The sequence below is a fragment of the Peromyscus maniculatus genome, chromosome 4, assembly GCF_049852395.1.
Source record: "Peromyscus maniculatus bairdii isolate BWxNUB_F1_BW_parent chromosome 4, HU_Pman_BW_mat_3.1, whole genome shotgun sequence".
NCBI lineage: Eukaryota > Metazoa > Chordata > Mammalia > Rodentia > Cricetidae > Peromyscus > Peromyscus maniculatus.
In genome coordinates, this window is record NC_134855.1 from 5,194,425 (window position 1) to 5,219,781 (window position 25,357).

The following is a 25,357-nucleotide window of genomic DNA, read 5'->3' on the forward strand; positions in this document are numbered from 1 at the left end:
TTAAACCTCTCTCTGCTTCTTTCTAACCCAGGCCAGTCTCCCCTGCCCCAAGTCAGGTATCTTTCATTGCCCATGCATGGTTAATACCTCTACTACACTACCTGACTATCGCTAAAACCATGCACAGCGCAGCCTCTAACGTTTAAACGAACAAACGGACACTTCCTATCACATGCTGCATAGCTAACCCCATGCCCATTTATCCCTAGTATGTATTTGTGTCAGGGTCCATTGTCTTAGTTTAGTTTCTCTCAGGACATAATTCTACTTTTTGTTTGTTTGCTAGTTTGCTATTACAAGCTGAATGTCATTAAAGTGAAGGAACCAGCATCTTCAATTCCACTTGCTACTACCCCATCCGCTCTCCCAAGTCTCAGCAATTGACATCCCCATCAGCAGAACCTGAGAAGCCCCTGCTGCATCCTAACTGCCCCCACTTGCTGAAACAGGCAGACGTTAACTCTTTGCTGCACTGGGGATGTGTGATGATGCGGCACATCCTTCTCATTTGCATCTCTCACATGGCCGATGAAGGGGAACATCTCTTTGTATTTTTGGCTGTCTTGGGTTTCCTCTTTGGGGAATGATCTGTTAATAGCTTTTGCCTGGTTTTAAATTTTAAATCAGTTTTATTGAAGGCGTTTCAACATCAACAACCCTTTAAAAAGCAAGCAAACAAAAAACAGAATTGCAAAACAGCAGTCTTAGGGGGAAAACATGGAGTGATCATGAATCTGTATGTCATCCTTGCACAAGGGCCAACTAAGCTTCTCTGTATAATTCCAATTTCAGGATATATGTTACCTAAGCAAGCACTGATCATTTATTGATTGCTTGATTGATTTTTTTGTTTTTGTTTTTGTTTTTGTTTTTGAGACAGGGTCTCTCTCTCTGTAGACCAGGCTGGGCTCAAACTCACAGAGATCCATCTGCCTCTGCCTCCTGAGTGTGGGAATTAAAGGCTTGCGCCACTGTGCCCAGCTCACTGCTCATTTTTTAACCTGGATTTTTACTTTTTAATTTGTGCCAGTCCATTCGATTCTGCTCTCCTGAAATATGTGCCTTCCTATCCCGCATCCTATCCGAATGCCAGTTTCTCCATGGAACTCAGCGTCTAAACCACAATGAATCACATGCACCCTTCCTGTGGCATTACAGTGTCCTGCCTTGTAGTATTTCAGCACCTTCTCATTTCACATTCCACAGGATGTTGAAGTTACCAAAGCACCTGCTCCTTCCTGTATTGTCCTTTATCTAGGCAATGGCCCTGTGCGGCAGGGTAGTATTGCCACCACCTTTGAATAGATAAGGATGCGGTATATAAAACTTGGGACAGCTCACCCACAATCCCTCTGCTCAGAGGCTGGGCTGGCCTCCGAGCAAGAATTCTCCAATTCCACACCCGGATCTTTTTTTTTTTTTTTTTTAACATAAATATGTTGCCCCAAGACTGACTCCCTCACCAGACTGCAGGCCCTGTTTCTCTTAATCACCTGTGTGCCCTATGCAAAGGAACAGCGGTGATTACAGATCTTGACAAAGCACACTGTTCACCTTCTTCTGCACACCATGCCCACGGGGTGACAGGGGCTTTGCATACAGTGCCCCCAACCTTCCTCAACAACTGAGGTGACATGCTCAGGGTCTCACATCCAGGGATAGGTGGAGCCAGCCTGTGAGCGGGAGAGACATGCTTCCTCTGCTCTCCCTGCCCCTCCAATTCTAAAGGTGCCACAGGCCAGCCTAGAGGCTCTTATCCTGGACAGGATAAGAGATCTTATCTCTGCTGAAGGTGACTAGATGTCTGGTCCTGTGGGTGCCTTTCCATTGGCCTCCCTAGACTGGAAGATCCTGTCTGATGGGGCTGCTACCAACTTCCTTTCTAGGCTCAGCAAAAGGAGACAGATGCTCAAGACAACTAGGTTCTGCTGTGGGTCAAAGACCCAGAATGAGGGCGGTAAGCCCGGAGGAGCAGGAAGACCCAGGGGTGGGGGGAATGAGGAAAGGTGGAAGAGGACTCCTGTATCTCAAGCTGGGGGACGGGGTAGAAGGCAGACAGGAGCTGTAGGGGGCACTGCCAACGTCCCAAGGAGCAGAGGGCCAGTGTGGGACGCTGGACCATGGGCAGGGAAGGCACCAGCAATGACTCACTCCGCAGGGGTGTCTGCAGGCGCCACGCTAGAGCAGGTGCAATAGGCAGGCACTCCAGACTGAGCAGGAGTGTGGGTAAAGGGTGTTAGCCAGCACTCTCCAGCCCTGGCGCCGAGAGTCTGGATGGGGACTGTCTTCTCCCGGAGGGAGAGTGGAGCCATAGCTACAAGATCTGTCCTAAGTCAGCCGTTTACTTCAGAGCTGTTTGTGCACGTGGTGTATGTGACTGTCTCTTTTGCAGTGTGCCTCTGCAGTGCGTGGGTGGCATGCTCGCGTCGGTCTTGTGGTTACTGTGTCGGGACTCTATGATTGCTGACTTGTGTGCCTTACACGTGGGTTCCGCGGGAGCCTATGCTGAGGGAACAGTGTCATTTCGAGTGTTGTGACTTGTATATGTGTCCTGTGTCTGGTTCTCTTAGGCGTGCCCTGGTCTCGCGGAGGTGGAGTGGGATGCCGATGCTCTAAGATCAAGGTGCTGGGCAACCCACCCGGGTCATCCAGGGTCTGGGTGTAGCTGTGTGCGTGTGATGTGCGCACGCCTGCTCGGCCGTGGGTCTGTGCAGCTGCGTTTCCGCGTGTGCCCGCTCGGCTCGCTGCGCGGGGGCGGCCCCCGGGAGGCGCTGCGGGGCCCCGCCGGCCACGGGCTCCAATGGCGAAGCCGGTGCGGCCCCTGCTAATTACATAAGCGGGGACGTCAATAATTCGCGGGAAAACGCGAAAAAGATGGCGCCCCGCGCCCGGGGGGCCCCTTCCTGAGCGCCCCGGCCCCTCCCTCCCCGCGTCCCCTCCTCCCCGCGGCGCCCCCGCCCCGCCCCGCCCCCGCCGAGACCCCTACCCCGGCCCCACGGGCGGACACTCGGCCGGGCAGCCGCGGGCCGAGCGCACCGCTGCCGCCGATGTGCCTGGTGGCCAGACTCCAAGTGGGACCGGCGGACGCGCTGCCTCGCGGTAAGTCCCGCGCTACGGGCGCCCCGGGAGACTCCGCGTTTCACGCTTCAATCCCTGCACACGACCCCCCTTCTAGAAACCTCTGGCGCTAGGTTGAGCCCTACGATCCCCGGGCGGAGGTGGAGTCCTGCGGAGCTGCGCGCTTGTGGGATGGGGAGCGAGATGGAGCCCGAGCGGTACCCTCAGGGCAGCGGGAATCCCAGCCACATCCCCAGCCCAGGGCAGGGTGTGGGTGACAGGTCTCCGTTTGTGGCCACGCGTCTTTTCTTTCCCATTTGAAGCTATGGAGGGGAGGATAAGAGGGCATTTGGGATTTTGCTCACGTCCAAAGTCAGGCTGCGACGGGTTGGGAGCGGGGAAAGTTGGCAATTGGAGCAACTGAGGAAAGGAGCGGCTGAAGCCCAAGGGGACCCTGCTGCAAGCTGTCCTCCCCCCGAACACCCTTTTAAAAAGCCAACGGCCGCCCTGGAGAGGCCTCGGCGCATGAATCATCCGCGCTTCCTGCCCCCTCCCGGCCCCGCGCGCCCAGTGCCGCGGATTTGAACTGGACGCCGACGGGAACCCGCAAACAAGCATTTCTGTGGCGACGGGTTTGAATCAGCCAATCACAGCCCGCGGGGGCCCGCTCCAGGAGGATGGAGGCGGGGTGGGGGGGCCGCTACCCGGGGGCCCAGCCCGGCCTCGGGGGCGCAGCGACCCGGCCTGCCCCCAAAAGCTCAGCGGGGGAGGAAACGTCAGTTTGTGAACCTGCCGAGGCCGGTCCCGCTCCAGGCCCGGAGCGAGCAGGGACCTCGCAGCTCCCTAAGAGCCAAGCGCCAGAGAAGAGGGCAAGAGTGCTGGCTACAGCCCCTACCTGGTGCTTGTGCCTCTGCCCTGGAGTAAAAGGAAGGAGAAGGCAAGGAGGTAGACAGCCTGCTTGGTCTGGAAAGCCAAGACCCTGACTGTGTTCCATTGCCCCAGGGCCCTCACATACCCACGTGTATTTAGTTTCACATACGGACTGGCACATTGCCATAGACTGTGTCCTTGCAGTCTCTGAAGAGGCACTCACATGCAAACACACCCAGAGCTGTCTTCCTGTCAGCCGGCCGGACACCAGGTGCCCGGCACCTAGGCAGAGGGAGGAAACCAGAGCAGGACCGCCCTGCGGTCCTCACACTGCAACGTAAGGACGTGTGTGTATGGAGGGGTGTGGTGCCCGGTGAGCCCACAGAGGAGAGGAGGCAATAACGGAACACTGGTGAAAGTTTGGGGAGCCACACGTTCTCTGGGAGATTCCGGTGGGGGAGCAGGGAAGCTGGGGTGACCTGGGGACTCTGCGTTCCGGGTGCCAGGCAGTAGGAAGCAACAGGCTCAGGAAACAGGCATGGAAAAGGTGAATGAATTCATTGATGGAAAAGATGAGGGCAGAGCTGGAAGCAGGGCATGCTGGGGGAGAGGGCAGGATGCTCGGCAGGGGTGCTCAGGCCACCGTGCCAGGAGCCTCTGTGGCAGCCCACTGGCTGGAGAAGTCTTCCTGTGGCCGTGGTGACACCATTACCGGGAAAACAGAAGCAAAGGCGGCCCTTGGATGGGACGGGAAGAGCCGGCTATGTTAGCTGGTGTGGGGATGGCTGAGCTGCCTTGAGCCCGTGGACACGTGGACATGTGGACAAAAGCCTGGGCAGGTTCCTGTGAGCTCATCCACTAGTGGGGAACAGAAAGGGGTTACAAATGGCTCGTGGCTATGTCACCCCGGTTCCCAAGCCACCCCACGGCTTTTCACAGGTGGGTGGGCTTTCCTCTGAACACGTCCAGGGGAGACTTGAAGTGTTTGCTTCCTCAGAGCTGAGCCCAGAGTGTTTGCATACAGAACAAGGCCTCAGGCTCCCGGACAGGTAGTGGGTTCAGATCCGTGGGTGGAGCCTTTGCTCAGGTATGGTGAGGAGAGGCACTCTCTGAGAAGAGGAGCATGGTGTGGTGTAGAGCCAGCTTGACATGAGTCATGGCTTGCCTCTGGGTCACCAGCCACTTTCCTTGCCTCTCCTCAGTTTACCTATCCTTAGAATGGGATAATAGTATCTCCCTCCCAGAGCTGTTCTGTCAATAAATATATCTGAGAACCTTACAGGATTTCAGGGGCAGGGAACAAGATAAAAATCTTGTTCTTTCTCTCCTGGTGTCCTCAGAAGCTGATGGAGACCCAAGCTTTGGAACCAGGGACTCGGGAAGCTTATAGTGCCAGCAGCCATCTCCCTAACAAGGGGAGCCTGCCGAAGACCAAAGAGAACTTCAAAGACTTGATGTCCAAGCTGACAGAGGGACAGTATGTGCTCTGCCGGTGGACAGATGGGCTGTACTACCTCGGCAAGATCAAGAGGGTGAGTGAGTCTTCCTGGTCCTTGGGCCCTTGGACTCAGAAACACAGGGTCTTTCTGCTCTCCCTTCCTGTCCCCTCATGCCTAGAATTTGAAACTGGAAGGAACCAGAGCCTGGTTTCGCAGGCTCCATCCTCAGGGACAGCATGGCCCAGCATGTTCTCTAGAGAACTTAAGCAAATCACCACAATGGCAGGACCCGGGTGACGCTCTAGCCTGTTCTTCTGCCCTTAAAAACATTCCCATGGAGTTGTCGCGCTGTCCCTTCCTGATGGCCTACTCCAAGATGGGGGTACAGTGTCCCTCTCCCCTGGCCTGCCTGTCTCCTGAAGCACAAGGCACAGGAAATGCGGAAGACAGAGACCCAGCCCCTCCTTGCTGCTTCTTCATGCCTGCCCCTCCTGTCTCAGGTCAGCAGTCCTAAGCAAAGCTGCCTCGTGACGTTCGAAGACAATTCCAAATTCTGGGTCCTGTGGAAGGACATACAGCATGGTGAGTGCGCCTCTCCCCGGTCCACTCTTCTGCCTTCTGTTTTTTCTTCTCTGTCACCTTTATTCCTGGTAATAAAGGCCTTGGGTACTCATCACGGGCCCACCAGAGATGACGATCCGATTTCTGCTTGTGTGACATCAGCCCCCTTTCCGAATGTTCATACTTCAGGAGGCGGGCAGGGCAGATGGAGGGAGGCTCAGGCATGTGTTAGAACTAAGAGGGCTAGGACTGGGTCTCAGGCCCGCGCTTTGTGGCCTTCCTGAAAGTTGTCTGCTGCTCCCAGTCTCCTAAGGCTTGGGAGAAGGAAGGTCAGCAGAGGAGAAGGGGTCAGTTGTAGACATGAGCTGTGTTCCTTATCTGCATGTGAAGAAATTGCTGCAGCATCTCTACCCCTGAGGCAAGGAGGTGAGGGTGAGCACATCCAGGAAAGCATGAAATAGTTGTGCCTAGATGGAGCTGGGTCAGCTCTCTGGATGGAAGGGAGCTGGGCTGGGCACCACCCCTGCCTTCAGACGGCTGACTCTGTTCAGATACAGCCAGTCGGGATCATTCAGGCTGCACAGGACAGATTCCAGTAATCACTAGTCACAATGCCATGTATTTTTATCAGGGACTCCAAACACCAACTCTCACAACTGGCATGAGAGAAGAAACCTATTAAATATCATTTATCCTTAGAGGAACAGATGTGGCAGGTTCTAGGGTCAGACAGCCTCTGGACCATGTTCCAGATTTATCTATGACAGGCCACACAGCCTTGGGCAGTGACGTCACTTTTCTGAGGTCCCATTTCTTCAACTGAAAGCAAGAGACGGTGCAGTCCAGGCTTCCCAGGACAGCTGGGAAGATTCGATGAGATGGCACATGAGGACGCTCAGCCCAGTGCTACTGCCCAGTGGGGAGACAGTTTCTAAGAATCTGCTGCTGTGAAGGGTGATTCCAAGAAGGTGGCCAAGTGGGCCACAGGACTAAGCCAGTTTGTAGGTCTTTAAAAAATTTTCCCCAAAAATCTGTGGCCAGGGGAGACTGGTTCTTTCCTCTAGTCCCTTGCACCCTAAATCTGTTTTCTATGGATCCAAAGCTATGAGCCTCCCCTGCTGGTTATACTTTAGGAAAAGCATAAAAATCCAGCAGCAGAAGAAAGATATTTCAGGCTGGAGAAATGCCTCAGAGGTTAAGAGCCCTGGCTGCTCTTCCAGAGGACCCGGGTTCAATTCCCAGCACCCACATGGCAGCTCACAACTGTCTGTAACTCCAGTTCCAGGGCATCTGATACCTCACACCAATGCACATAAAATAAAGTTAAATAAATTATTTTAAGAAAGAAAGAAAGATATTTCAACTTCCCCGGGCTTGGGAAGCAGCTCACTGTGTACCAGGAATAGGAACAGGGCACCACAGGTGTGTAGTCAGGAACAGTTTGTCCCATATCCAGCCAACAGGCCAATGACCTCTTGGCATCCCCTAAGATGAGTGCTCAAGGCTGGGCATGATACAGTTGTGAGGAAACGGGAGGCTGAGACTCAATGTGGGTACAACCATCCTTGGATGTAGAACAAAGCAAGGTCCTTGCCCAGCTATTTAGTCAACAAATACATCTTGAACATCTACTACCTGCCATATATCATATAGGGGCCTGAGGGCACAGAGGTATAATAATACCATTTCTACCTTTACAAAACTTTCATCCTGAGGAGAATCACCAGTTCAAGGCCAGCCTAAGCCACATAGCAAGACTTTGTCTCAACCGTTAAAAACAAAACAAGAAAAATTCCTTGCAGCCTTATGCAGTAACAAAACAGCAGCAACACATCAAAATGTATTGAAGGGTCTGCAGAGATGGCTTAGCGGTTAAGAGTATCTATAGTTCTTGCAGCGGGCAGAGTTTGGTTCCCAGCACCCACATCTGGTGGCTCACGACATCTGTAAGTCAATCTCAGGGACTCTGATGTCCTCTGACCTCCTGTGCAGACGCACAGACACACGTGTACCCATAACTAGAAATTTAAAAATCATTTCACTTCTTGCCTCTTGCTCCTCTCTTGCTTCTCTTATCTTGTTTCTTGCCTCTGTTCTGTCCGTCCGTCTGTCTGCCTGTCTCTCATGTCCCCTCCAATGCATCCTTTTACTCTTTCACCCCTCCCCCAAGAAACCTCTTGCACTAAAAAAATAAAATAAATCCTGTTCAAATGTATTTACGGAGGGTGTGGGAAAGTGCTCAGTCAGGGAAGTGCTTAGCTTGCTAGCACAAGCACCCAGATTTGATCCCCAGAACCCACATAAGAAAGTGGGCATGGGGGCTGGAGTGGTGGCTCAGGACCCACATTGGCGGCTCACAGACCTCTGTAAGTGCAGTTCTGTGTGATCCACACCCTCTTGTGCAGTTCTGTGTGATCCACACCCTCTTGTGCAGTTCTGTGTGGTCCGCACCCTCTTGTGCAGTTCTGTGTGATCCACATCCTCTCGTGCAGTTCTGTGTGATCCACACCCTCTCGTGCAGTTCTGTGTGATCCACACCCTCTTGTGCAGTTCTGTGTGATCCGCACCCTCTCGTGCAGTTCTGTGTGGTCCGCACCCTCTCGTGCAGTTCTGTGTGATCTGCACCCTCTTCTGACCTTCACGGCACTAGGCCCACAAGTGCATCCATGCAGGCAAAACCCAGACTCATAAAAACCCATCTTTCTTCTAAAGAATGCCGGCACGGTGGTTCACACATGTAATCCCAATTCTAGGGAGGTAAGGACAGGCAGATACCTGGAGCTCACTGGCCAGTCAGCCTAGTCAGCAAACCCTAGATCTCAGGGAGACACCTCATCTCAAAAAGACAAAAAGAGACAGCAGCGGTGGCGCACGCCTTTAATCCCAGCACTCCAGTGGCAGAGCCAGGCGGATCTCGGTGAGTTCAAGGCCAGCCTTGCCTACAAAGCTCGTTCAGGACATCCAGGGCTACACAGAGAAACCCTGTCTTAAAAAAGACCAGATGGTGGCCCTGAGCACTGCACACCTGCACACTTGTATATATACTGAAAAGTTGTATTTGTGGGCAGGGGTAGAAGTAGCTCTGGTTTTGCCTAGAATATGCAAAGTCTTACATTTTCTACCTAGCACCATTGGACCCTCAAAAGGAAAAAAAAATACATTTAACAGAACCACACAAACACTTCAGATATAAAAATATATTTGTTCTTTAACAAGAGATGACAAACATGAAAAAAAGACTGAGGAGGAACCAGCAATGGAAATCCATTCTATAACTATTAGGGGTTGGGGTTTACTTAAGTGGTAGAGCATGCCCAGTAAACACAGGCCCTGGGCCAGAACCCCAGCTCCAAAATAAACTGAAAGTAAACAAACTAACTTGCTCACTATGTCCGGACTTTGGGTCTTGATTCAAAACACAAAAGTGTAATGACTTTTTAATTTGTTAGACATTTGGAAATAAAAGTAACTTTAGGTACAATAAAGGCTATCAGTAGATATAAAGAGAGCTCTGATCTGAAATAGTTACAGAAAAACAGATGGGGGTCTGGGTCTTGATTTGAAATAACAGGTGGAGATGTGGGTGAGAATATAGTTTAAACAGGATTTTCTGTTAGTTCACAATTGATGGAAGGATTACATTTTATCCCATAAGTGTTTTAAATGTCATTTGACATAAAAAATGTTGAACAAGTTAGAGTAGGTAGGAGAGGGAGCCAGACGTGATCAAAGAGCAAAGGGTAGCTGTGAGACTGCTGTGTGTTTGAACCCCACTCCTGCTGGATAGCTAAGCAAGGACCTAAGTAACTTCTTGAGCCTCAGTTTCCTCATCTTTGGAACATGTCAGCAGACACCTCTGAAAGGCTATGAAGGTTCAGAGGGGCAACTTTGGGGCCTGTTGGGGAGCCCAGTGCACAGCCGAAGCTCGGTTCCTGCTCTGTGGCTTTTATTATTGCTGCTTTAATAACTAATAAAGGCCTTGTCAGTTTCGCACACGTGCAGTATGCACTCCTGTAGCTCTCCTCAACCCTCCCTGCTCTCCCTCCGACCCCATCACCTCTTCCCTCCTCTCTACCTGCCCCTTTCCCTGATGCAGATTGGTTGTGCTACCCATTTGTTTTAATCAGGGTCATCTCTGTGACTACTGTATTGGGACTACCCACTGGAACCCAGGGGGTCCTCAGTGGGTACAATAACTGAAGGCAATAACTCCCTGTCCCCCCAAAATGTATCAATAGGAAATGGTTCAGACTGAGGGATAGGGCTCCTGTGCCCCCCCCATCGGTATCTGGTGTTGATGGGCCCATTCATGTGCAGACCCAATGTAATCATCTGCAGCTGTTAGGCTCATGATTGCACCAGACCGTGGTGGTGCACACCTTTGATCCCAGCACTTGGGAGGCAAGCAGATCTCTGTGAGGTTGAGGAAACCTGGTCTACATAGTGAGTTCCAGGACAGCTAGGGCTACACAAAGAAACCCTGTCTCAGGAAAAAAGAAAAAAGGAAAGGAAAGAGAAGAGTTCACAACTGCAGTGGTCATGCCATGCTTTAATAGCAATTCACAGCCCTTATTTCTGCCTTCCAGCTCTTACGTTTTTTCTGGCCCCTCTTCCAAAATGTTCCATGAGCTGTGGAGGATATGGTATAGATGTCTCCCTTAGAACTGAGCCCTCAATGGTCACTTATTCTCAGCATTTTGTACAGCTGTTTCTCTGCAGTTCACAGGAAGCAGACACCTTTCTGGTTAAGGCTGAGTAGTAGTTGTCAATGAGTATAATGTATATTTAGAAGGCAGTTCAGTGCTGTGTTAATTTGGCTAAACAACAGAATTAAGTTTCCTAGTAGGGGGCCTATGAGCTCCCTGCCAGTTCTGCGTACAGATCCCCTCCTAGTCTGTGATTGTGACTTCTTCTTTATCATGTGAGCTGGACCCGAGTTGAGAGAATTCTTTTTCAGCTGGTGTTCCAGGAGAGGAGCCCAAGTGTGACATCTGCCTGGGGAAGACGTCAGGCCCCATGAATGAGATCCTCATCTGTGGGAAGTGTGGCCTGGGTGAGTGGGTGAACAGGGAAGGCTGTGGGTCCCTTTCCCACTCTCTTGCTGAGGCCCCACCTGGCTCCCAGTTTCTCCTTCTGTCACTGAGAGTGCCTCCTGCCTTGGGGAAAGTTGACAAAGAGCAATGGGATATCCAGTCTGGGGCCCTCCTAGGCAGAAGAAATGAGTGGATAAGAGAGGCAGGCACTGAAGCCCGTCCTTGGTTCCTCTTGAAGTGGCCAATACTGTCTTTTAGTCCCTCGATGGGTACCAGCTTGGCTTCTGGGTGGGTACCACCAGCCAGTATCCCGGAAGCTGGCAGGCAGTGCTCCCTAGAGCTTGCCATAGCTCTGCTAGCCTCAATGCCCTCGGCCAGCTAGCCTTGGACCACTGCTTCCTCGTGAGCAACTCACCATCCCTCCTCTGCTCTAGGTTACCACCAGCAATGCCACATCCCCATTGCCGGCAGTGCCACCCGGCCCCTCCTCACTCCTTGGTTCTGCCGCCGCTGCATCTTCGCACTGGCTGTGAGGGTGAGTGCTCCCCTTCCCCAGTCCCTGCCTGCCTGTCTCCCAGCTGCGCAGACAAGAGCCTCCCTAGACTCAGGCCCGAGCCCCATCACTGATCCTGCACTCGAGGCAGAAGGACTCCACGTGGGCTTTGGAGACACAGGATGCTCTGCCGCCTACTAGCTCTCTGTCCTAGACCAGATTTCAGAGCCTCTCTAAACCCGTTTCCCCAACCATAAATTGGGCACCCAATAAAGGGTGATTTGCTATTAAAAGACAACTTCCTGTACATGTCCTTTCCACGTGGTTAATTATTGTCTGTGTTGTACTTAGTACGACTGATGCTATTAATATCTTTGAGGGAGACAGAGGATGGGCTTAGGATTGGTGAGAACAAACGCCTTGCTTTTCTGACGCTCATAAAATGCCTGGGTCTCCCCTACCTTGGCAGCATCTCTCCTGGTAGCTGCTGTGTGCTAACAGGTGTGGTTGCTGACCTGGGCCCTATTTCCCCCCAGAAAGGCGGCGCGCTGAAGAAAGGCGCCATCGCCAGGACGCTGCAGGCAGTCAAGATGGTGCTGTCCTACCAGCCCGAGGAGCTCGAGTGGGACTCGCCCCATCGCACCAACCAGCAGCAGTGCTACTGCTACTGCGGCGGGCCCGGAGAGTAAGGCCGCAGGGCTGGGCACGTGCGGGAGACCGGGCTGCCGGGTGGGCTGAGCGGGGCCGAGTGGCAGCCCGACCTCGGGGCGGGGCCTGAGTGGCAGCCCGACCTCGGGGCGGGGCCTGAGTGGCAGCCCGACCTCGGGGCGGGGCCTGAGCGGCAGCCCGACCTCGGGGCGGGGCCTGAGCGGCAGCCCGGACCTCGGGGCGGGGCCTGAGTGGCAGTCCGACCTCGGGGCGGGGCCTGAGTGTCTGGAGGGGCGGGGCTGGGGTGACCTACAGTGACGTGCAGCGAGGGGCGGGGTCCGGCCGTGGAGGTGGATCTTGAAGGGGCGGACCCCGAGAGTCAGCTCAGTGGCCAGGTCTTAGGGAGACCGGCCTGGAGTGACAGTCGCGAGGGCGGGGCCTAGGTGTCCGGCCGTGGAGGCGGGATCTGGAGGGACGGATCCACGATGTCATTTCAGGGAGAGCAGATTCTAATGTTGGCTGTGTCACTCTGTAGGGATGGGGCTTCGGGAGGGAGACCCAGAGTGGTCGGCAGGGACCGGGCTTCGAGGGGCGGGTCCAACGGGTCGATGGCAGCGATAAGCCAGGTCCGGAGGGGAGCCCGGAGAGTCACCTGGGCCTTAAGGGGTGGGGCCTGAAAGTAACCTGAGTGAGAACCTGTCCAGACGGTAGCGGAGAGTAGAAGGCAAAGTGCATTTCTGGAGCCACCTGAGAAAGGAACAAGGACCTTAAAGGAAAAAAAAAATGGCTTAAAAAAAAAGTAGCTAAGAGTCTAGGTCTGCAGAGATGTCCATAACTGTGGGGTGTTTACCCACCAACCCCACAGTTCCCCAGAGTTTTCTTGAGTGCGAGCAGCAGGAAATATTAGATAAAAGGATTTATAGCAGAGAATCTTGCAGAGATAAACAGATAGAAAATAAAGGATAGCCTCTAGAGGGCCTGGAACCTATTCCAACGGGCCCTGACTGTCTCTGCCCCAGGGTATTTGTAGAGATGCCAAGGGGTGGAGCAAAAGACCTCCTCCCCCAGCACAGCCCAGTGCAGACCATCTCAGACACCTGCACTCAGGCCCGTGGTCCTGATCATCCTCTCTATGCAGACGCTCTGGGTAAAGCCACGAGGAACCTGAAAACGGGCTCCCACACATAACCTGCCACAGCACCGTGACAGCTGTGCCTCCCCCGATTCTCAATTTACTGGTGTTTCCTTGTGTGATTGTGAGCAGAGGTAACTACATCAAGGCTCACACGAGCTGGGACTTGCTAATCTGCTGCTGGTGGTAGTGGTAGTGTACCCTGACTTCCTGGAGACCTCCGGCAGGGCAGGGCTCCCTGCTAGAGTCGTGGAGGACAATCTTGCCTGCTATGGGGCCAGAGTCTGGTCTTGCTTGCCCCCCTGAGCCTCCATGGACAATTGACCCTGCTCCTTTGGGCCGTCTACAATAGAGGCAGGCTCTCTACCCTCTGTAGAGGCATACTGTCTCCTTCCTGCCCTGAGTCTGAGAGCCAGCTCTGATTGTCTGGAGGTTACCTTAAAGCCCAGCTGGGCTCTGACTCCTCCATTTGAACAGCTTCATCTCTCAAATGGGTTTAGTTACCCTAATCACCCATGAGCTTCCCAGTGTGCTGGGAGGCCTAATGAATGACAGCAGAAAACAGCACACAAACCTAGATGGCATTAGTAATCTGTGCATCTCAATGTTTAATGGGGCAGTTGTTTTAAAAAATAAATGCACTCCCAAAAGGCTCCTCTGAAAACTGAGTCAGATCTGAAGCTGACCAAGGAATCTGAGCATCAACCCTGTATGATGAGGCTGGGATGTAAGAGCCAATGAGGTAACACAGCGCGGGCTTCCAGGTGCTTGTTGACTGGCCAGCAGTCCTCCAGGTGCTTGGTGACTGTGGCCAGCAGTCCTCCAGGTGCTTGGTGACTGTGGCCAGCAGTCCTCCAGGTGCTTGGTGACTGGCCAGCAGTCCTCTTCCCCTCCTGTAGTGGCAGGTGAGTCTGTGCTGGGGAAGTGCTGACCCTGACTGTGAAGTGGCTGACCTGGTCCTCCTGTGTCTCCAGGTGGTACCTGCGGATGCTGCAGTGTTACCGGTGTAGGCAGTGGTTCCACGAGGCTTGCACACAGTGCCTCAGTGAGCCCATGGTGTTTGGAGACCGGTAGGTGCTGACTGGGTGTTGGGGGGTATGGGGGATGTGGGGGGCAGGGGGTGACAACAGCAGCCTTCTCCGATTAGCTGCCAGATTCCATGCAAAGGAGGTCTGTCAAAGCCTATGCCTGTCCAAGACAGCTCAAGATAAAAGGGCCCCTGGCTATGCCAGGCCAGGAGATGAGAGAGGAACATGCTACGTGCCTAGCTGCCACTGATTTGTGAGGGCCCTTAAGCAAATTCCTGCCTTCACTAAGCTCTAGTCTGTACAGATGTCTCAGGAAGGAGAGCTGATAGACTACCTTAGCCTTACCAGAAGTTACCACAGAAGCCCTGGGGGAGATAGATGGCTTCTATTAGTAGGGCTAAGCACATAGAAGGTATTCTATATGCCAAATCAGGTCAGGTATTATGCTTTTTAAAATCTTGGCTGGAGGCTAGCAAGTGTGTGTGTGTGTGTGTGTGTGTGTGTGTGTGTGTGTGTGTGTGTGTGTGAAGAGACAGTGGTGACCACTACAGCCCAATCTCTCCATGAGGGCAGTGATATTTGGAGAGGGGTCAGGGACAAAGACATATTCCTTGTCCCTATCCCCTCCACTGCTCAGAGGCTGATAGCCCAGGAGTGGATGCTGACCATGGGAAATCAGGTGGGAGTGAGAGGGGTGGCCTAGGCTGAGGGTTAGGTGGCCCCCGCCCCGTCACAGCCCCTTCTGCCTACCCACAGGTTCTACCTGTTCTTCTGCTCCGTGTGTAACCAAGGCCCAGAGTATATCGAGAGGCTGCCCCTGCGCTGGTGAGAGGATGGGGCCTGTGCCCACCACTCCTCCCCTGCCCCCTGCCCTCTGCCCCCTGCCCCCTGCCTTGCCCCCTGCCCCCTGCCCTCTGCCCTGCCCCTCACCTGGCCCTTGCCTTCTCGCCCAGGGTGGACATAGTTCACCTGGCCCTCTATAACCTGGGAGTGCAGAGCAAGAAGAAGTACTTTGACTTTGAGGAGATTCTGTCCTTTGTCAACCAGCACTGGGAGCCTCTGCAGCTTGGCAAGGTGTGTAAGGCCCAGAGGCCCCGTACAGGGCCCTCGTGCAGAGCTGGCACACCAGGGCAGAGCTAGCACACCAGTGCAGAGCTAGCACACCAGTGCAGAGCTGGCACACCAGTGCAGAGCTGGCACACCAGTGCAGAGCTAGAACACCAGGGCAGAGCTGGCACACCAGGGCAGAGCTGGCACACCAGGGCAGAATTGGCACACCAGGGCAGAATTGGCACACCAGGGCAGAGCTGGCACACCAGGGCAGAGCTAGCACACCAGGGCAGAGCTGGCACACCAGGGCAGAGCTGGCACACCAGTGCAGAGCTGGCACACCAGGGCAGAGCTAGCACACTAGTGCAGAGCTGGCACACCAGGGCAGAGCTGGCACACCAGGGCAGAGCTGGCACACCAGGGCAGAGCTGGCACACCAGGGCAGAGCTAGCACACCGATGTCTGAGCTCTCGTCCTTGAGCTGCACTGCCTCAGTCTGAGCCTGTGAGTGCCGGGGAAGGGGCTTTGGCCCCCAGTTTGGGTAGTGGTCTGTTGGGGCCTCACTAACTCAGCTTCAGGGAGCTGAGGCATTGTGCCAACTGTGGCCAGAGTGGGACTCTCTGCTAAGGTATTTGGCCTGCACCAGATTTCCTGGTGAGGCTGGAAAATGCAGTATTTTGTCTTCTGCTGATCTTGTTGTGCACTGTTTCCAAGGGCCTCGGTGCCCATAACTAACAGACTTTGACACTGTCAGAGCTGGAGAGCAACCTAACCACTGACTACCCAAAACTTCTTTGATGAAGCAGGGTCATAAAAACAAACAAGGGTCACTGAGATGGCTCAGTAGGTAAGGGTGCCCTCTGCCACGCCTGAGGACCTGAATCCAATCTCCAGGACCCACGGAATGGAAGGAGAGAACTGACCTGTGCCCCGAGTTGTCTTCTGACCTCCACACATGTACCATGGCACACACATGCTACACACACACACACACACACACACACACACACACACAGTAATTTAAAAAAAAAAAAACCCAAATAGATAATTCTTATGTATGGCATGCAGTTGAATATAATGTCTCCATTTATAGTGTTGGTAAGCTGTGAGACACACAGAAAGCCTTGAAGGATAAAGTCAGTATTTTTTAGATTTATTTAATGTGAATGAGTGCTTGCTCATGTGCATGTCTGCGTACCACATGTGTGCCTGGTGGCTACAGGTGCCGTAAGGAGGTGCTGGGTCCCCTGCAACTGGAGTTTCCTCCATGGTGGTGGTGGAGATCCAACCCTAGGTCCTCTGCAAGAACAGTTGCTCCTAACCACTGAGCCACCTCTCTGGCCCCTAGAGTATTCATTTAATACTTTTCTGGCTTATAAAAAAATCATGCATGGGACTAGAGAGAGGAGCCAGCAGTTAAGAGCATGTGCACTGCCTTTGCAAGGCCCCAGGTTCCATTCCCACCCATGCATGGCAGCTCACAACTGTCTGTAACTCCAGGTCCAGGGGTCCAGCGCCCTCTTCTGACCTCCATGGCCACTACACACACGGTACACATACATACATGCAAGTAAACACTCATAAAATAAAAATAATACATGTTTCTAATAGAAAGAAAAGTTTAAATCATCAAAACAGAAGTATACTTTTAGAAGATCCATATTTTCACTACTCAGAAATAACTACAAATAAAGTGTGGGTATATCCTGCCCTTCCACTTTTTTATGGTTTACATGAAACAGTATATGCTATTTTAGATCATCCCGCTTCAGATAGTGTTATGCTGTTCCAGATTATTGGTGTTTTCATAACCTTATAAATGGCTGCACTGATGGCCTCCCTGGTTGGGCACGTTCTTTGTGTGTGAAATTTCCTTCGTGTCCCATACTCTGTCTGTATCATAGATCCCATAGGGTGGCATTCCTGGTGGTTTTTAGAGCCGCGCTGGGGATGGACCCAGGGCCTTGTGCATGATAGGCAAACAGTCTCCACTGGGCCACAGCCCTGTAAAGCTCCTGAAGCGTGGGGGCCAGAGTTTTCCTCTGTATTACAGGTGGGGAAAACGGAGAGATAAAGATTGTAAGCCAGAGGTTCTCACCTGGAGGGCGCTGGAGCCTGAGAGGACAGCGGTGGGCGGGGTTGGGGGCGGGGCCAGGCTATAGCTCCTCAGATGCCCCGTGCGGAGAGCTGACTGTCCTGTTGGTCTGCTCCCCTCAGCTCAGCAGCACCCCTGTGACGGATCGAGGACCGCTTCTCCTCAATGCTCTCAACAGTTACAAAAGCCGGTGAGTGCAGGAAGGAGGGAGAGCTGTGATCCTGACAGGTGGGGTCTCAGTCGGAAGGCTCCTCCCACCGAGTATCCTCTGCTCCACCCGTGCTCCCCACCTCGCTCCTCTTCCTCTTCCCACTCTCCCTCCTACCCATTGGTTGGTTGGTTGGTTTTTGTGACAGGTTCCCACTCTGGCCCAGGCTCAAACTCTTGATCCCCCTGCCTCAGCCCCCTAAGTGCTGAATTGACAAGCCCGCACCACCACATCCGGTGTACCCAGCACTTTGTTCCTGTCCTTCCTCTGCGTCTTGTTTCCCAACTTCGTTCATTTTTTCATCAGTGGGAATACATGCAGGAGGAGGAGGCACCGGCCACATTCCCAGCTGGGGACTGGAAGCATTCTGGGGGTAGAGAGGCTAATGGCCTTGGTGGTTACCAGCTCCACTCTCTGGAGGGTCAGCTGATAGCCCGGGCCTCTTTCCTGCCACCCCAGGTTCCTGTGTGGCAAGGAGATTAAGAAGAAGAAGTGCATCTTCCGCCTGCGTGTCCGTGTCCCACCCACCCCTCCAGGAAAGCTGCTCCCCGACAGGGGGCTGATGCCAAGTGAGGGAGGGTCCTCTGAGCTGCTTCGTAAGAGAGGAAAGAGCAAGCCCGGGTCAGTGCTGGTGGAGGGCGGTGGCTACAGCCGGCGGGTTCTCCTGCAGGTGGGAGAAGGCTGTGCAATGGGCCCAGGCAGTGAGGCGGCACCGCCATAAGCCTGGGGTCCCTAGACTCAGCAGCGTCCAGCTATAGGCGCCCTGGGAGAGCTAGTGAGAAGCTCCAGGGAGGCCTCATCCGGGGACCCAGGCCTGCTGCATTAGGACGGCAGAGAGGGACACAGAAGTGTGTGGTATGCCCTCGATCTCCTGACTGGGCACAGCCTCCTCTCTGGGGGACTGGGGCAGGAGGAAGCTTTCCTCTTGCCACTTTCTAAAGCCGCTCCACAGGTTCACTGCCCCGGAGGATGCCCTCCTCCCAGGCTCCCTCTGCCCTGCCGGAACCCTTCTGACCCCACACTGGCCACTGCCCCCGCACTCCTGAGGCCTCTCAGTCGGGGCCTCTCCCTGACCCCCAACTCTGACTAGGCCACCCTCTCCCTCTTCTGTTTCCACAGCTTGTCGCCTCATGAATCCCAGCAGCAGAAAAGGCGAGTTTATAGAAGAAAGAGAGCAAAGTTTTTGCTGGAAGATGCTATTCCCAGTGTTAGTCTCTGGTTTTCTTATTCTCCAGTTCCACGTGCAGGGACGGCATACATTAGGGGTCCTGTACAGAAGATAACGTCCTGTCCCCAGACCCGAGGGATGCCCCAGTGTTGTACTTTCAATTAACAGAGAACCGAGGAAGGGCTGGGCACCCTAAGACCACTGTTCTCTGCCCCAAGTTCTCCTGAGACCACAGGGGTGGGGCAGGGGTAGGTAATGTCCTGGTCCCAGTCCGGGAAAACGGGTTGTGTGGGGGCAGCAGCTTTGTAGATGACGCACTTGGAGGCAGTGGCTGAGCCCGCCCTGGAACCTTCTCAGCACGTTGCCTTGCTTTGGTTGTCCTCACTGAAACTCTCCTTGTGGGCGACAGTGTTAACTGCCTCAGCACCCCAGCACTTTACAGTTTGCAGTGCACTTTCCCGACAGCACTGAGCCCTAACCGTGCTTCCCGGGACTTCTGGGGAAGGCGGGCTCTGAAGGTTGCAGTGGAGGTGACCCAGAGAGGCGGATGAAGGTCATCCAGGTGGTCGGAGAAGCAGTCAGGACTAGAAACCAGGGTGACTTGGCTCTCTGGTCACAGATTGGAGTCGAGAGGAAGTGGCAGGTTTTACCCAAGGGGTCGGCAGCCCTGGCTGAACAGCAGGCACCCCATATACCCCTCAGCCGGGGAAAAGGCTGCTGGGGGAGTACTGGATTTGTCGTCCCATGACTGATCCTGTCTCCTTTATGTCTACAGAGTGACTTCACCTCCGCCTGGAGCACCAACCACCACCTGGCCAGTATATTTGACCTCACCCTGGATGAAATGCAGAGTTTAAAGAGGTACCTGCTACTCTAGAGCCGACGAGGGCAAGGCTGTACCCCTCAGCATGAGGGAGGCACATTTCCTGAGGGTGTAGACACTCTTCACGGGCCTTCTGAAACTCCAGTTCAAAGGTCCAGTACGCACAGGGCTGCCCGGGAATCTGTTGTACACAACTTTCAGCACAGTGCCCTCTGCCTTCCAAAGCAGTGGTCCAGGCTGCCTTGCCAGCCATTCTTCCTCTCTCCCCCTCTCCTGCCTCCCAGCTTAGTCTGGAGATGCGCTGGCTGCCCTCTGACTGCTTCACCTGTGATTATACTGAGGCCTCTGCCTGCAAATCCTGTGCCCCGCCCATCCAAAACTCCTCCAGGAAGCCCTCCCAGGCTGTGTTGGAAGCCTGCTTAGAGCTCATAGCACCCATATTTGGATACTTCAAGGGCAAGAATTTCATCTTTTACCACTTAACTTCCAAAATCACTGAAGACCATGCTGCACTGTTCTTTGGTCGTGGAGCAGGAAGCGGGGATTTAGGGACAGATGAGTGCTCTGGTCCATGTTTACCAGTTCTGACTATGCAGTTAGCTAAATTCCTTAACCCCAACCTCATTTTTCTCAAGTACTTAGGATCTGTGAAACTTTGCAAGTGCCAGATGGACCATGTACCATGTCACCAGTGTGTGTGTGTGTGTGTGTATGTGTGTGTGCATCACCAGGAGAGGGTGATGGACCATGTCATCATTGTGTGTGTGCATCACCAGGAGAGGGTGATGGGCCATGTCACCAGTGTGTGTGTCCATCACCAGGGGAGGATGATGGACCATGTCACCAGTGTGTGTGTCCATCACCAGGGGAGGGTGATGGACCATGTCATCATTGTGTGTGTCCATCACCAGGGGAGAATGATGGACCATGTCATCATTGTGTGTGTGCATCACCAGGGGAGGGTGATGGGCCATGTCATCATTGTGTGTGTCCATCACCAGGGGAGGATGATGGACCATGTCACCAGTGTGTGTGTCCATCACCAGGGGAGGGTGATGGACCATGTCATCATTGTGTGTGTGCATCACCAGGGGAGGGTGATGGACCATATCATCATTGTGTGTGTCCATCACCAGGGAGGGTGATGGACCATGTCACCAGTGTGTGTGTGCATCACCAGGGGAGGATGATGGACCATGTCACCAGTGTGTGTGTCCATCACCAGGGGAGGGTGATGGACCATGTCACCAGTGTGTGTGTCCATCACCAGGAGAGGGTGATGGACCATGTCACCAGTGTGTGTGTCCATCACCAGGGGAGGGTGATGGACCATGTCATCATTGTGTGTGTCCATCACCAGGGGAGAATGATGGACCATGTCATCATTGTTTGTGTGTGTGCATCACCAGGGGAGGGTGATGGACCATGTCATCATTGTGTGTGTCCATCACCAGGGGAGGATGATGGACCTTGTCATCAGTGTGTGTGTGTGTGCATCACCAGGGGAGGGTGATGGACCGTGTCACCAGTGTGTGTCCATCACCAGGGGAGGATGATGGACCGTGTCACCAGTGTGTCCATCACCAGCGGCAGTTGGTCAGGGAAAGTTTTTTTTGACTCCCACCTTTGAAGACTGAACGGGTGGGAATAAGCCAGGCAGGTCTGGGGTCAGGAACCTGGCAGCAAGAAGAAGGTGGCCCCTGCTGGACAGAAGATTCCTGTCAGACACACAGGGTGGAGAGGCTCCAAGGGACCCTGGGGGTCAGGTAGGTAGCCGTGGCTGAGCCGGGCCAGCAGCAGGCTTGTCTTCTCTCCCTCTCAGTGCCGGCTCAGGCCAGATCCTCTTCTCAGACGTGGACTCCAGCGATGCTGCCAGCACCTCCGGCTCGGCCTCCACCAGCCTCTCCTATGACTCCAGGTGAGTTTCCGGAAGGCCTACTGTGGAGCTTTGCCAGGGACAGCAGTCCCCAGCCCATCCACTCCCCACTGCTGGATGAAGACTCATCCTGAGAGGTCAGGGAGGGGGGCTTGTCTTCTGTGATTGAGTCTGCTCAGAACCCTCTTTTCCAAGTCACCAGGGTGAAAGGTAGCTTGGGACATTCTTTGCCTGCAATGGCTAAGTGATCCCTCTAGTCAAGCAATCCAATTCTGGGGCTGTTTGAACAGAGTCCTTTTCATTCTGGGTGTCTGGGCCTCAGACCACAGGGCTCCTGTTCTCAGCTCCTGGATGTCTGATTTGTATTTCAGGGTCTCTAAAAGGAAATTTTATTTATTTTAAGCATAGTAGAGGGGCAGACTATAAGGGAAAGCAAAAGACCCTGGGGTCTGGCTAAGGGTATAGCCTGTTTTACTGCGGGGCACGGCCCCCTCTGCACTCGGGCTCCTCCATCTCCCAGGGTGTGTGGGGACTTTGTGGAAACGCTTCCCTACTTTCACGTGTCTCTGGCTGGGTGTCCTTCTCTGCTGACGTCTCTGTAGCTTTAGTTTGGGTTCTAAGGTCAAACCTGGGCTTCATGCACCCTAGAGAAGCACTCTGTCACTGAGCTATACACCCCGAGTCTTCCTGTTTCTTTGGTTTCTCAGTACTGCAGACACTAGTTTCTCACATGGCAGATACATCCCAGCATCCATTCATGTGCAGCTTGTCTCGTGTCTGTTCTGCTAACACCCTTCCTGTGTGGAACAAGGTCCTTCAGTTCCTATCCCAGACAGCCTAAACAAGGACTGTGGGACTTCAAAACATACAAGAGTGACCCACCCTTCCAGATACAAAGAACGTGTTTCAAAGTTGAACATAACCAGGTTTGAATCCTGGTCTTTGTCCTCCCCAGCTGATTCTTCTCTGGAGCCTCAGTTTCCCTATTACAGGACTACTGTCAAGTTCTAGCAAGATAACCCCCGCCCAGGGTCCAGCACAGCGCCTAAGCGTAGACCCTCAGGTTGAGGAACCCAGTGATGGTTTCAGCTCATCCCTTTTCCCTCCTGATACAGATGGACAGTAGGCAGCCGCAAGAGGAAGTTGGCAGTGAAGACGTACATGCCCCTGCGGGCAAAGCGTCAGGCAGCTGAGCTGGATGGACGCTGCCCCCCAGACAGTAGTGCCGAGGGGGCTCTGGGCCCAGAGCCGCTGGATGAAGGCATTGACAGCCACACGTTGGAAAGCATCAGTGAAGATGACTCCTCCCTGTCCCACCTCAAGTCATCCATCACCAGCTACTTCGGTGCAGCTGGGAGGCTGGCCTGTGGGGAGAAGTATCAAGTGCTGGCTCGCAGGGTCACGCCAGAGGGCAAGGTTCAGTACCTGTTGGAATGGGAAGGAACTACCCCTTACTGATTACCCCTCGGGGGCCGCCTAGATCCCTAGAAACCAAAGGAGGGACAGAAGAAGCCATTGGCTCCCTGTTTTCTCCAGGCTGGGGTGGTGGAGGGCAGCAGGACAGAGCCAGAGCCATAAGGGCCTAGCTGTGGTCCCTGCCTGCTGCCTGCCAGGCCAAGGCCTGTGTGCTGCTGTCCCAACTGCCTGTGTCTCTAAGAGCCCGCTGACCCTTCCTCATTGTCTGTACACTCCGTACCCCTCAAACTGTTGATTGGTTCCTCTGGTTCCAAGGTACCCTGGCTCTGACCCTTCATGATCCTGAGGCCTGGTCTGCTTTTCACTGTCCCCAACTGGCCATCTTTTACCTCGCCCCTTTTGGGTGTTTTGTGTGGTCAGACATCTTCCATGTGCACGTGCGCATCTGCCCCTCACTGGATAGCCTTCACTGGGTTCTCACTGGGACCACACTGAGAGAAGGGTCTCCTGAGGTCTTCCACTTTCTCACCAACACCCCTAACGCCAGGAAGGTAGGGAGGGTATCTGAGAAAGTTTAGAGTGCCTGGGACCCAGGGCCTGGGGAGTGATGAGCTGGGTCTCTGCTGAAGGGACTGGCATCAGGGAAGACTACAGGAGTCAGCTCTTAGGGTCCCAGTGATTCTCCTTCACTGTTATCATGGAGTGGAGCCTGACCTTGCTGCGTAGAGGTGTTCTTAGATCTCAGAGGAAATGATGGGAGCCAAGCCAGGTTGGATAAAATCCCAGACTCATCACACAGTCCAACACCACACCACTGTGTGTATAGACACACACAGTCACACATCCCCATCACCTCCAGACACCCTGGCTCCTGTCCTTGGCCTCTTCCAGGGATACATGATGCAATTAAATGTGAAAACCAAACTCCTGCCCCCTCTGACCTGTAAACCAGCCTTGACCCCACAGAGAAGCACAAAAGATTCCCCTCTCCTACATAGCACCTGCCTCGCCCTGGAACTGACAATCACTTTGGGGACAGGCTGGAGTTTTTCAAGGGCCTGAATCATTCATTCCCTTCAGAAAGGAAGCCTTTGTCATTGATGGTATAAGCAGAATTCTTAGAAGGGACAAACATCCCCATCTGGAGGGAAACCAAAACTAGGAGGTGGGCAAGGAGCCCTTATTTTGCCTGCAGAAATATTAGAAACTGACTCACTTGGTTGGAAAGTGGAAAGAGGTGCCTTTGGGCTGGGAGGCGGGTCACCAGATCAGGACCAGCCTCACCAACTGCTGCTGTGGCTGCCAGCTGGGCAGGGTTCTGCAGGCTGCCAGCTGGAAGGCGAAGATGAACAGTATGGGGACGTCAGACCCAAATCAGAGGGGCTGATATTTCCATGACTGGGCCTGACCCCGCCACACCTGCCTGTGAGCATTCAGGGGGTCCCAGAAGTAAGGTTAGATGGCCCTTGCCTTAAGTCTTGTAACTGTAGTGCCTTGTAAAGGGACATCACCTGTCACTGTGGACATAGCCACCCACTTCCCTCTGCTTCCCTGTCTTGTCTCAGGCAAGGATGAGCAGATGGGCACTGGTCCCAGTTCTCAGTCTCACAGCTGCTGCAACTGAGGTCCCCAACTGGGGCCAGGTGGAAGAGTTGTGAAGCCAACTCCCAAGCCAGCAAGAGTGTGGGAACTGGGCTCAGACTTGTGGCTTCCGGTTGGCTTCAGTGAGCATGCCAACCTCCAATATCTGCTTTCCAGGCTGCTGGGAAAGCCAGAGAACAAGATTGGCCATTGTACATCTGCCCCTTCCCTGCTGGGCCTGAGGAGCAGGAAGGGGGAGTGGGGTGCTTGTCCCACTGGGAAAGCTAGCACAAGGCCGACCAGGTCACGGGACTCCTCACACCAGCATTTCACTCCCACAAGATAACGGCTGCATTACTGCCACTGACAGTACAACCCTGTGCACCTTGGAAAAGATTTTGGTTTTGAATTGCTGCTTTTAATAATATTTGTTATATTAATTATAATTGTGTCTGGATTATAGTGTAAACATGTCCTTGGAAAAGCCTGCGTGTTCTGTTCTTGGCTTCCTGGAGGCCAGACTAGGGATGGTGAGGCCAGCCCTCTGGCCACCCAGCCACCCCTGCATTCTCTGTACACACTCTCAGCAGGGTTCCCGCCCTTATTGCCCTTCAAGAAGGCAGAATTGGAGTAACAGCAAACATTTACCCTTAGGACTTAGGAATAAACCAGGCACAGTGGTGCACGTGCTTGGGAGGCAGAGACAAGGTCCACAGAGCGAGTTCCAGGACAGCCAGGGCTGTTACACGAAATACCCTGTCTTGAAGAACCAAAAGAGAGAGAGAGAGAAGGAAAAAGAAAGGATTTAGGAATAAATTAGAATTCTCAGAAATTGCCCAAATCATGTTAGTCTTAAAATATTTTGTTTTTCATATTCCT

The 25,357-nt window shown here is 53.6% G+C and overlaps 1 protein-coding gene and 1 non-coding gene across 3 annotated transcripts; one reads left to right on the top strand and one right to left on the bottom strand.

The window, feature by feature from the left end:
• Positions 1-711: 711 nt before the first annotated feature.
• Positions 712-816, bottom strand: LOC121829199 (U6 spliceosomal RNA). Its single transcript, XR_006071984.1, has one exon. It is a non-coding gene; the product is annotated as a U6 spliceosomal RNA (small nuclear RNA).
• A 2,065-nt stretch (positions 817-2,881) lies between these two features.
• Phf19 (PHD finger protein 19) lies at positions 2,882-25,250 on the top strand. 2 transcript variants are annotated; one of them, XM_076568812.1, is made up of 15 exons: positions 2,895-3,099; positions 5,268-5,459; positions 5,867-5,948; positions 10,885-10,980; positions 11,395-11,495; positions 11,990-12,138; positions 14,208-14,303; positions 15,018-15,086; positions 15,215-15,335; positions 17,529-17,596; positions 18,074-18,235; positions 18,734-18,821; positions 19,558-19,643; positions 21,428-21,523; positions 22,597-25,249. In XM_076568812.1, exons 2-15 carry the CDS (start codon positions 5,274-5,276, stop codon positions 22,937-22,939), a joined length of 1,743 nt encoding a protein of 580 aa, XP_076424927.1. In that variant the 5' UTR covers positions 2,895-3,099; positions 5,268-5,273; the 3' UTR covers positions 22,940-25,249. The 2 variants fall into 2 exon arrangements, 1 of the variants encoding a protein (XP_076424927.1); XR_013050393.1 differs by lacking the exon at positions 15,215-15,335 and having other exon boundaries at positions 2,882-3,099; positions 22,597-25,250.
• The last annotated feature ends 107 nt before the right edge of the window (positions 25,251-25,357 follow it).